This window comes from Eriocheir sinensis, unplaced genomic scaffold (assembly GCF_024679095.1).
Source record: "Eriocheir sinensis breed Jianghai 21 unplaced genomic scaffold, ASM2467909v1 Scaffold208, whole genome shotgun sequence".
Classification (NCBI taxonomy): domain Eukaryota; kingdom Metazoa; phylum Arthropoda; class Malacostraca; order Decapoda; family Varunidae; genus Eriocheir; species Eriocheir sinensis.
The window spans coordinates 455,822-468,032 of record NW_026111495.1 but is presented as its reverse complement, the minus strand read 5'-3'; the positions used below and the strand labels follow the sequence as shown (position 1 = coordinate 468,032).

General features: G+C 44.0%; 1 protein-coding gene across 1 annotated transcript; it reads left to right on the top strand.

The window, feature by feature from the left end:
* The first annotated feature begins 2,025 nt into the window (after positions 1–2,025).
* Positions 2,026–9,648, top strand: LOC126990824 (EGF-like repeat and discoidin I-like domain-containing protein 3). The gene is made up of 5 exons (XM_050849466.1): positions 2,026–2,035; positions 6,504–6,703; positions 8,448–8,570; positions 9,088–9,139; positions 9,593–9,648. The coding sequence occupies exons 1-5, from the start codon at positions 2,026–2,028 to the stop codon at positions 9,646–9,648; spliced, it is 441 nt and encodes a 146-aa protein (XP_050705423.1).
* The last annotated feature ends 2,563 nt before the right edge of the window (positions 9,649–12,211 follow it).

Below are 12,211 nucleotides of genomic sequence, written 5' to 3'. Positions count from 1 at the left end.
TGTTGACTGGTGTGAAGTGCGTCGAAGCGTGGTAATTTAGGGTTACGTGGAGGGCAAATTTGAGTACCTGTTTTAGTTTCCCTGTAACACTCATCGCTAATTGTCTTGATTTAACTTGTTGCTGATAACGAAATTGAGGAGTCTTACCTAATTAAGCATGAAATCGCATTAAAAATCTCCCGGTGAAGTGGCAACCTGTCGTCAAGCATGAGGCTCATATTACGTTAGTACAGTGTTCCCGACTAATCAAGCTAACAGGTAAGTAGCTTGAGCATAAATCTATTAAGAACGTCATGTAAATATTTGGGAGGCGGCAACAAAAACTAGCCGCAAGGGTGCTCAAGAGGAGGGCGGGGAGGGAGAGTGGTATGGGTGGTAACAGAGGTAGAGTGGCTCCGAAACCCGGCAAGAACCCCAACTGAAAATGTATGTCCCGTTTACTGATGCTCCCCCACAAGGCCGGCTGCCGCACCTGAGTTATGGAACAATAATATCTGCGTCCACTCAATCACATCACACACCTGGACTCGACAAAAAAGCTCAGTTTCTGATACGACTATAATGACCAGATTTCTCTTTTCTACGAACCCCACAACAGACCCCTCAGCAACACTCACTGGAATGGTAAATATGTTCCCTGCTGCGATTCATTGCGGGAGGATGTCGACGAAAGTATATCCAAGATGGCTAACCTCACTGCATTGCGCTAAATAATCCATCATGTGCGAATATTGCTTTCAGTTACCTTGCATTTTATCAGTAAAGTAAATTAAGCATGGCAAGCTGAGAGCAGAACCCCGCGGCTTAACGGATCCATGATTAGTGAACAATGTCAACGCGTCGAAACAGCAAGCAACGGGTACTGCCCTGTCACACTTTCATCTTATAAGCAGGGATTCATGATGACGGTAGGTGCATATGTCTGCCTTCGTTGTATCTTCTGGCAGCACTGAAGGCAGGTGTTGCGGAATGGAAACTGGGTCATTTGGACTCTGCTGATTGGTTGCAGCTCTGCCGTGCAGCTTATTCGGACGCCTTCCACCGTTTACCATTTATTAGGAACCTACAGTGAAAAGCCATGCTTCACCGTTGTGAAGTGGTTAGCACGCATAACTACTAATCCTCGGTCCTGGTTTCGAATCCCGGCCCGGGCAATTGGTGCTCAGTCCACCCAGCTGTCCATCCTCACATTCTGACCGGTCGATAAATGGATATCTTGGAACTCCTAAGGGAAAGTCTGTGATAACTTAGATGTCACTCTTGCCTTGTGTCCCAGGTTAATGAGTTGAGATGGTTGTGTTTGTGGTAGGGGTTGGTGTAGGGGTGCTGGCTGAGGTGCTTGTGGTAGGGGTTGGTGTAGTGGTGATGGTGTTGATGTTTGTGGTCAGGGTTGGTGTAGCAGTGATGGTGGTGGAGGTGTTGTGATAGGGATGGTGTAGCAGTGATGGTGGTGGAGGTGTTGTGATAGGGACGGTGTAGCAGTGATGGTGGTGGAGGTGTTGTGATAGGGATGGTGTAGCAGTGATGGTGGTGGAGGTGTTGTGGTAGGGATGGTGTAGCAGTGATGGTGGTGGAGGTGTTGTGATAGGGATGGTGTAGCAGTGATGGTGGTGGAGGTGTTGTGATAGGGACGGTGTAGCAGTGATGGTGGTGGAGGTGTTGTGATAGGGATGGTGTAGCAGTGATGGTGGTGGAGGTGTTGTGATAGGGACGGTGTAGCAGTGATGGTGGTGGAGGTGTTGTGATAGGGATGGTGTAGCAGTGATGGTGGTGGAGGTGTTGTGATAGGGATGGTGTAGCAGTGATGGTGGTGGAGGTGTTGTGATAGGGATGGTGTAGCAGTGATGGTGGTGGAGGTGTTGTGATAGGGATGGTGTAGCAGTGATGGTGGTGGGGATGGTGTCGAAATGGTGGTCTGTGTGGTAGGGGTGATAGAGTGGTGTTGGCGGAGGTGTTTGTGGTAGTGGCGGTGGTGGTGGTGGAGTTTGGGATGCGGAGTGTGTCGAGGTGCTATAGTACCGCCCCATGTCTTATGGTGACTAACGAGGAGTATTTACAACCCGACCACCGTGCTATCTGGTTAGGGCAGCCTAGGAAGGGTTTCTTATAACCTTTGTAAATTGTTGCAATGCATCACAGTGAGTTACGTTCCACCCTCTTGAAGGAGCTCGGCGTCCCTCAGGGCTTCCACTCCACCTTCAGTAGGTACCCGTGGTAAAGGGTCATAACTCCTTCTTCCTCTCATTTTCCTTTTGGCTAATACTCTCATTATCGCCTCTTGTGTCTCGTTCAGCATCCCAGCAGACAGCGCGCAGGTTGTGGTGCACGCAAGCCTTTACTGTCCTAAACAAACAAAAAAATATAGCGTTTGTTTATTAAGCCCCTATAGGTTGTTGTATTATGCAGTCTATAAAAGCCCGTCGGTATTAAGTAAACATGGAGTGAGTTTCGATCCTGGATGTTACTTTGCGCGACCATTTAACGCCTCGGTGAAGAAGCGTGGCGCAGGGTACAAAAGCGCAAACTAATGTGGCAAACAAATAGTGATGAAATTTTGCAGGTGGTCGATGTTGTGGGGGAAGTAAACATCGCAGTACTTGCAGACTCGTAAATTTTTTTCCCCCGTCGCCTTTGGTGTTGCTAATTCTACCCACGCACACACAGGCGGGAGGAATTATTATGTCTTTTGAGGAGGCGTTTAACGCACGCACACTCTTTGACTTATCTGCGGTGTCGTGTTCAGAAACCGGAAAATTAATTACTGTAAAGACAAATATTAAAAGATACTTGGATTCGTGTCAAGGCGAACAGTTATATAACTTCACAGAAGGAATGGTCGATAAAAATGTGTGATAGACATTACAGACTAAAAGCCCAGTCATCAGTGGTCTTGGAGAGATGCGTGCAGTTTTCATTGTTGGGATAAAAATGAGTTCTGCCCAAAGTTGCGCGTTTAAGGAAAACCACCTCCCTCCCCTTGCTGGTGCGGAAACCATAAAACTAACCTTATCTTCTGAATCTCATAAATAGGTGTGTGTGTGTGTGTGTGTGTGTGTGTGTGTGTGTGTGTGTGTGTGTGTGTGTGTGTGTGTGTGTGTGTGTGTGTGTGTGTGTGTGTGTGTGTGTGTGTGAGTAAGTTCATCATGATTTTTTTTTTCTGAAAGTTTATATTTGTGTTTTCCTACATTTTGAAACGAATCAGCTCATCCGTAAAAGACACCATCGTATTAATTTCACAAGTTGCGTTTCTTCTGTGTCGATTTTGAAAAAAGAGCATTTGATATGTTTTACAGTATTGCATTTTGCATTGTAAATACCTTTAGAAATATTTTATTCTCAAGACATAACTAACCTATTTCAGCTGTTGGAGGCCACTGTGTATCCATCACTGATATATTTAGTCCAAGCACTGTTTACATCCATCTGTATAAAAGAAAGTCAAACACGACTAACGTAATATATTGCAAGCTTACATGCATGTTTATTGTAAATAGGCCTAACTAAAATTAATCGCGTTCACATCCAATTGGCAAGGTCTTAAAATATGCTTCAGTATGGCCGCGTTAACGTGCCAAATATTCTTAAGTAAAAAAAATAAAAAAAGACGGACAAACAACTTTCAGACTAAGTCAGTATATGAATATTAACGTCACTCTAAACCTCTTTACGTTGGTTTACGTGTACTAAGCTGGGCCGTGTGTGGACTTGTGCTGAATAAAAAGCTCGACAGCGGCAAGAGTGGCCTGCCAATGGGAAGAAGTTGAAATTTGTGCAGAAGTGTCCTGCGGCTAAAACGAAGACTGCGGAATGTGTTGGTACGAAGTTAACGATGGAGATAAGCGTGCGAGATACAATATTGTGACTTGAGAGAGAGAGAGAGAGAGAGAGAGAGAGAGAGAGAGAGAGAGAGAGAGAGAGACGTAGATGAAGTAAAAAACGGCCAAACGAACAAACAAGAGGTCAGATGCACAAACACGTGAAAAACAAACAAACGGACAGACGAAAAAACATTCCGACACTCAGATAAGATAACAGACGGACCAACAGAGACATAGAAAGACGGAAAACAGATTCATAAGCAAACAAACAGGTAGACAGAAACGGGTAGATTAGAGAGCAAGCGCCCATTGTAATATTAACTCATTTATCTCCCTTGCCGCTTTGTGAACTGTTTTGAGCATGTTGAGAGTTGATTGGGTCCGCGTTGGATCTGCCTGACGAGGTGTTGCTTGCGGGTGTCAAGAGCCTTGGGTTGGGGTGTTAATTTATTAAGCTTGATGATCCATCGGGAGGAAGTTGGTGAAATTGTGTTGTATGTTAATTGCTGCGTTTTCTTAATGACGAGGCAAAGCTGTGAGTTGTGAAATGCAACTCCTTTCTGTTGTATTGTTAAATAATAATGATAATTTTGGGGTGTAGTGGTAGTAATAGCTGTAGCAGTAACATTAAAATCAGCAGTGTAAACAGTAGCAAAGGCAGGAACATTGTGATTATGGTGGTAACTGTGGAGGCAATACTAATTATAACTCTACTAATTCACTAACTGACTGCAATACTAACTGTACTAATTCACTAACTAACTGCAATACTAACTGTACTAATTCACTAACTAACTGCAATACTAACTCTACTAATTCACTAACTAACTGCAATACTAACTCTACTAATTCACTAACTGACTGCAATACTAACTGTACTAACTCACTAACTAACTTCAATACTAACTGCAATACTAACTGTACTAATTCACTAACTAACTGCAATACTAACTGTACTAATTCACTAACTAACTGCAATACTAACTCTACTAACCAACTGTAATACTAACTCTACTAATTCACTAACTAACTGCAATACTAACTCTACTAATTCACTAACTAACTGCAATACTAACTGTACTAATTCACTAACTAACTGCAATACTAACTCTACTAATTCACTAACTAACTGCAATACTAACTCTACTAATTCACTAACTAACTGCAATACTAACTCTACTAATTCACTAACTAACTGCAATACTAACTCTACTAATTCACTAACTAACTGCAATACTAACTCTACTAATTCACTAACTAACTGCAATACTAACTCTACTAATTCACTAACTAACTGCAATACTAACTCTACTAACTCACTAACTAACTGCAATACTAACTCTACTAATTCACTAACTAACTGCAATACTAACTCTACTAACTCACTAACTAACTGCAATACTAACTCTACTAATTCACTAACTAACTGCAATACTAACTCTACTAACTCACTAACTAACTGCAATATTAACTATACTAATTCACTAACTAACTGCAATACTAACTCTACTAACTCACTAACTAACTGCAATACTAACTCTACTAACTCACTAACTAACTGCAATACTAACTGTACTAATTCACTAACTAACTGCAATACTATCTCTACTAATTCACTAACTAACTGCAATACTAACTGTACTAATTCACTAACTAACTGCAATACTAACTGTACTAATTCACTAACTAACTGCAATACTAACTCTACTAATTCACTAACTAACTGCAATACTAACTCTACTAACTCACTAACTGACTGCAATACTAACTCTACTAATTCACTAACTGACTGCAATACTAACTCTACTAATTCACTAACTAACTGCAATACTAACTGTACTAATTCACTAACTAACTGCAATACTAACTCTACTAATTCACTAACTAACTGCAATACTAACTCTACTAATTCACTAACTAACTGCAATACTAACTCTACTAATTCACTAACTAACTGCAATACTAACTCTACTAATTCACTAACTAACTGCAATACTAACTCTACTAATTCACTAACTAACTGCAATACTAACTCTACTAATTCACTAACTAACTGCAATACTAACTCTACTAATTCACTAACTAACTGCAATACTAACTCTACTAATTCACTAACTAACTGCAATACTAACTCTACTAATTCACTATTGTTTTAAGCAAACCACTCATTCCTATTTCTAACAAGTCATAAAGCAATGTCCACTAGATAACATAGACAACCCAGCAAGTTTTCAAAATACAATCTTACTTCCTTTTCTGCATTTCTTCCTAATCCTACAAATACAACATAAACAATCCAGAACGTTTTCAAACACTTAAATTTCTTTCCCATTAACAGTCCTTCCTCTGCTTGCCGGCCCCCATCATCATTCCCTTCCCCTCGGCGGCAGGCTGCTCCTTCACAAGTTCCCACTCTTCATCTTCGTGCTACATATCTTCCCACGCCTGCCGGCCACCCTTAACCTTTTCTTCCCTTGGGCGGGCAGGATGCTCTTTTTCTCTATCCTTGCATACCCCCTTCCTACACGTGACTCTCCCCCGTGAGTGCTGTCCTTTCATCCTCCACCTTTGATTAGATAGTTAGTGTAGCTTGTCACAAACAGCCTCGTAAGGACCAGCAGGTCTGCTGTTGTTTGTTCTTCCTTTGTGTTTCTTTGTGTGACCTTCTCTCCCCCTTGGCGGCAGGCTGCTCCTCGCCGCTCGGCCTCACTACCGGCGACGTCCTGGACTGGCAGATCTCCGCCTCGTCGTCCTACCCGGCGACGTGGGACGCGGGCTGCCAGGTTAAGTACGCCCGCCTGCACCAGCCCAATGGCCGGGCGTGGTGTGCCGGCAGGAGGGCCGCCGGCGAGTGGGTCCTCGTGGATCTCGGTGTGCCGGCCAAGGTAAGAATTAGTAGATTGACCCTTGACCCGGTAGCAGCGACGGGCCAAATTTGTGCCATGATATAAACCCCTAAAAATAGATGATACGTAAACTGATCACAAATGCTTTGATATATATTATGAAATGGTTTGTGTGAGTGATGATTTTTCTCATTTTTCTCGCTTAGAGGGACCATTAAGAAACATGATCCCCGCTGCTACCGGGTTGAGAGCAAATCCATATCCTGCCGCGTGTGCCCTAGTGTCCTACAATCTGATGTGCCGCAGTTAAAGATTTTTTTTTTTCATCTCTATTACCATTCTTGTTTTCGTTCACAGTATCAATAGCGTTTTACATTATTGCATCAATAGCGGGTATCGTAAACTTTATTTTAGTTGGGTGCAGGTCTATTAAACTGTATCATGAAAGGCTGTCATTATATTTTATCTCTATTACCATTCTAGTTTTCGTTCATAGTATCAATAGCGTTTTACATTATTGCATCAATAGCAGGTATCGTAAACTTTATTTTAGTTGGGTGCAGGTCTATTAAACTGTATCATGAAAGGCTGTCATTATATTTTATCTCTGTTACCATTCTTGTTTTCCTTCACAGTATCAATAGCGTTTTACATTATTGCATCAATAGCAGGTATCGTAAACTTAATTTTAGTTGGGTGCAGATCTATTAAACTGTATCATGAAAGGCTGTCATTATATTTTATCTCTATTACCATTCTTGTTTTCGTTCACAGTATCAATAGCGTAGTACATTATTGCATCTATAGCAGGTATCGTAAACTTAGTTGGGTGCAGGTCTATTAAAGTGTATCATGAAAGGCTGTCATTGTTCTTTATTCAAATTTCCAGGTATAATAAACGAACCGGGCCGAAATATTTAATGCGCACGCTTGTATACCTGAATGGCGTCACTTATCCACTGAGATATAGAAACTGCAATAATAAATGTCGGCCCAGTTGGGTTAAGCTTTTTGATTTATTGCCTCGTCTAGAACGTTTGTGGGTAGCAGTTGCCTCTTTCGCGGCGTCCAGGTGGTCATGTTTTTGAGGAGAAACTGTAACCTTGCCGAGTCACCTGCCGTAAAGGGGAAAAAAAAAAGCGTCGTCTCTGTTAACCGTGGTCAAGGATTACATGGTGCTGCTATGAGTCAGCAGAAAGCTTGCCTCGTGTACACGCTTGTCTCGCTTCCCACTCGGCGGCCGCGAACACCAGAAGCCACTCGACGGGGGGGTTGGGCGTCCGCCTCCAATTGTTTGTGTTGGGAAAAAAAAAGATCGGGCTTCAAAATTTACTAATGTTTCTCAGATACGCTTGCTGCTTTCTAGTTCTGACGCCTGCAGTGTTAGCTCTTTCTGCGCTGGCTTTGTCGCTGGGCATAGAAATGTTGCTTGCCTGTGGATGCATATTATCTAAACTGATAGCAATAAGTATCCTCAAACTCGAATACCCCCAAAATTTCAGCAATTCTAACTTTTCTAAATTGTTTAAAAGCACACGACGTTAAATGACTTTTAGGAATATTATATTGTTCAAAGACCGCTGAAAATTTACGCAACTTTAATGAATTAATATTTTTAGCAGTTTCTCTGATCGTCATATTCTGTTGTCTTGAAATGTTTCAGGTAGGATCGAGTTTCACTTTCGTTCATTTTTCCTTTCCCTTTTTTCAGTGTCGCATCGAAATGTATCCTTGTTCAGTTTGACCATGGCTGCCACTGAGTCTGTTCTTCCACTCTCTGTAGGTGACCGGCCTCCTAACGCAGGGCAAAGGTGACGACGAGGAGTGGGTGACGTCCTTCGAGCTTTCCTACTCCCTAGACGCCTACCACTGGCACTTCGCTCGAGACATCTACAACAACAAAAAGGTAAGTGTGTATTCGCTCATAGTTGGGTTGGTGTGCGTTGTTTGGTATGTGGCGTCACTGAGCAGCCTCCCCTGACCCGCAGCCATTCGTCCGGGACAAGAACACAGACTGACGCGCCCCAAGGATACTGTTCTGGCGAGGGGGGCATGTTGTCATGCCTGGCTGCTCATGGGCCGCCGCGTACAGCACATGGGCCGGCCCTGAGCCAGGCTAGATGTAGATTTGGTAATCTTTTGCGACAATGTCCGTCCGTGCGGGCGCATACACACACACACACACACACACACACACACACACACACACACACACACACACACACACACCTGGTTGCGGTGGTGGTGGTGGTGCTCATGTAGAGTGCGGGGCGGGGGGAGCAGTCGGGCTCTTGCTTCGACCAACCTTTGCTGGTGCCGCATGGGGGAAAGCTTGGTCCCTGAGCAGCAAAGTGTCTAAAGGCCCATTTTGCAGCCATAGATGTAATCTCCTCAGGCGAACTTAGCATGGTGTCCCTCTTCAGAGCTTGGTTTCTGGCACCCAGTTTTCACCAGCCTTCCAGGGCCTTACGCCACGTATGGGCATATGGGTATATACAGTACCTGCATATACCCGTATACCTGACGACATAAGTGCAGTTGAAGCACCGCAGAGGCTCCGGGTTAGTCTCCTGACGGAGAATGTACTTTAAAAGCCTAAGTCAAAGGACTATGGGAGGGAATCTCCAGCTGGAACGTCACCTCCGCCTGCCGCATTGGCTCTGAGTGACATTGACCTGCCTTGTACGTACACCTCAGTGCGAAGCTGACGAACGGGTCCTCCAAGATGGGGTCAAGGGACTGGTGCCGGGATACCGTAAAACGACGTCCCGAGACCTGCCCTCCTCCTCATAAGGGTTGATGGCCAACTGATTCTCCCTCGCCAAACGACCGGGGGAGAAGGCGGTCTCCTCGTCAAGGGTTTTGATAAGACCGAACCAAATTGCCTCTGCATCCTGATCTGTGAAGGTTTGAACATTCCCTCTTCAGCCTTCGATGCTGTCATCGTAGCGGTAGCAGACTATCTGATAGACCCAATAATCTGATGCAGGTCCTGGCGGCAAAGCGCGGTGGTGTCCTTCTCGAGGCGGGTTCAGTCCTCTTATTTTCCGACAAGAGGGAAGAGGTTGAGGTGCATCCATGGGGCGCCGCGGGCCACGGAGCGGCAGGAAAGGGGGAGGGCTTGTGTCCGTGCTTTATCGTGTTTTATATGTGTTTATATCTTGCTATTAAAATAACCACTCAACTCTAACGACTCGCTGAAAATGATGATCTTCTTGATTAGTAACGGTAAGATACATCACGCTGGCAGGGATGGGCATTGTATTCATACCTCTTCTTTTCCTAAAATTATCGTATGAAATGAACGTTGCTAGCTGTAAATATCGCCTGTCCGATTTCATAATACATGTTATGGTATAAAATTTACTTTCTTAGGTGGCTGCAGGTAGGTGAACGGGAGTTACCTTTGCAGGGACGTCTGGTCATTCGGCCTCTAGCGAGATAGGGTGGGGCGGGGCGCCTCTCTGCACCTTTTTTTGCCTTTCCTGTTTTGTTGGTGGCAGTTATCTGTGTGTTGAGGCTCAATGGTTCCTCTTCTTGGCCGTGGTATTTGTTTTGTTGGTGGCAGTTATCTGTGTGTTGAGGCTCAATGGTTCCTCTTCTTGGCCGTGGTATTTGTTTTGTTGGTGGCAGTTATCTGTGTGTTGAGGCTCAATGGTTCCTCTTCTTGGCCGTGGTATTTGTTTTGTTGGTGGCAGTTATCTGTGTGTTGAGGCTCAATGGTTCCTCTTCTTGGCCGTGGTATTTGTTTTGTTAGTGGCAGTTATCTGTGTGTTGAGGCTCAATGGTTCCTCTTCTTGGCCGTGGTATTTGTTTTGTTGGTGGCAGTTATCTGTGTGTTCAAGCTCAATGGTTCCTCTTCTTGGCCGTGGTATTTGCTCTGGGGGCTCCAGCAGGATGGGTCAAGTGGCGCCTCTCCCGCAACTTGCTGTAGGCGACCCTGGAGTGGCTTTGATTTGTGTGATGCACCGCGTAATGATAATCTTAAGAATTAAATTGCTTTCAAGATTCATCCGATTAGCTCCTACATGAAGCAGTTGATGTATAGAAACTCCAAAAACGACTTGCTTAGCGCGAAGGATCTCGGTCGTGTACAAATTGCTCGTCTCGATGTAACTCATTAATTTAATAAGATCTCAGTCAACCACGTATTTGGCTCCTAATCGATGCTCAGTCAGTCATCCAGTGCTGTGTGTGTGCGTGTGTGTGTGTGTGTGTGTGTGTGTGTGTGTGTGTGTGTGTGTGTGTGTGTGTGTGTGTGTGTGTGTGTGTGTGTGTGTGTGTGTGTGTGTGTGTGTGTGTGTGTGTGTGTGTTTGTGTGTGTGTGTGTGTGTGTGTGTGTGTGTGTGTGTGTGTGTGTGTGTGTGTACGTGAGTTATTAGTTTTATATTACAAAATAAGCAAAAAAAAAGTTTTTCGTAATCTGCAAGTTTTTTTTTTTTCAAGTACAGATGCACTATTTTCAAGGTAGGAGTTTCATCTGTACAAATAGTTTTCCCATTACTGATATAATTCCCTGAAGAAGCCGTGGTATTGCGACACGGATGGCACAAACGAATTGGAAGATTTGGCAAATGTTCAATACCATTCACTCGTCCCTGGGTAGCCGTGGCAGCACATTTTGACCAACTGTAACACTTCGTGAAGACTTAGAAAAATGTTTTAAAAATAGATGTAAATGAAGTGTTATGCAACAGTTCCAGGGTCGCCTCTAATTTTCCGTGGTGGAGACTGTGCCGCGGTGGAAGGGTAACGAGAAGAAACATACTGTTACTTATATTCTTGTCCCTTCACACTTTTAGGATATCATAAAGAAAAAAAATAAAGTATCGAAATTAATGTTTGACTCCACTTTTGCTGCTACTGCCATAAGAGGGAACATTAAGGTTTGTTAGCTCGGTAGCAGGTCCAAGCCTCAGTGAAGGTCAGGACAGGGAGAGGCAGGTAGCGAGGCGTGTTAAATTGCGGCCTGTCATCCACGGCTATAGCTCCTCTCCGTCTCCTAAATGGTGTTGGCGTGACTTGCGTCACAACCCCTTAACATCCGGGCTCCAGGACCTCGTTTTTTGCAGGGTTCACCAGAAACGTACATCGGCCGCTGCGCTCATATATACTGCTCAGCTACTTACCTCCTGAGTCATCCCAGCAGCGGCAACACGTAGGGCCAGTAGTACAGTCCAATACACAAGTTTGTAAGCTCCCCAACCAAACACAAAATACTGTAAAAGTTCCCTGTAGTATATAGTGTCTGGCGTTGATATTAAGGAAGGAAACCTTAGAAAACCACACATCAGGAAATCTCATTATTAGTATTTGGTATTGAGTAGAAATAACGCATCATTGTGGAGAACAGAGTTTGGTTCGGGCGCTTCAATGACTCCGTGCTGGAGTGTCGAACCGGCCCGTAGTTACCAGCTCCCTCCTGTGCGTCTGTTTATCAATACACATCAACCTAGCATCGCTCGAGTTGTCTTTAGGATGCATAGTAGACCATCGTATACAAATCATTATAAAATTCTGAACGACTTAAAGTCATTTAAATTTATA

Coding starts and splice junctions, on each gene's coding strand:
- LOC126990824 (XM_050849466.1), top strand. Junction 8,571..9,087: donor ACATCTACAACAACAAAAAG/GTAAGTGTGTAT, acceptor GTCCCTCTTCAG/AGCTTGGTTTCTGGCACCCA. Junction 9,140..9,592: donor CTTCCAGGGCCTTACGCCAC/GTATGGGCATAT, acceptor TTCCCTCTTCAG/CCTTCGATGCTGTCATCGTA.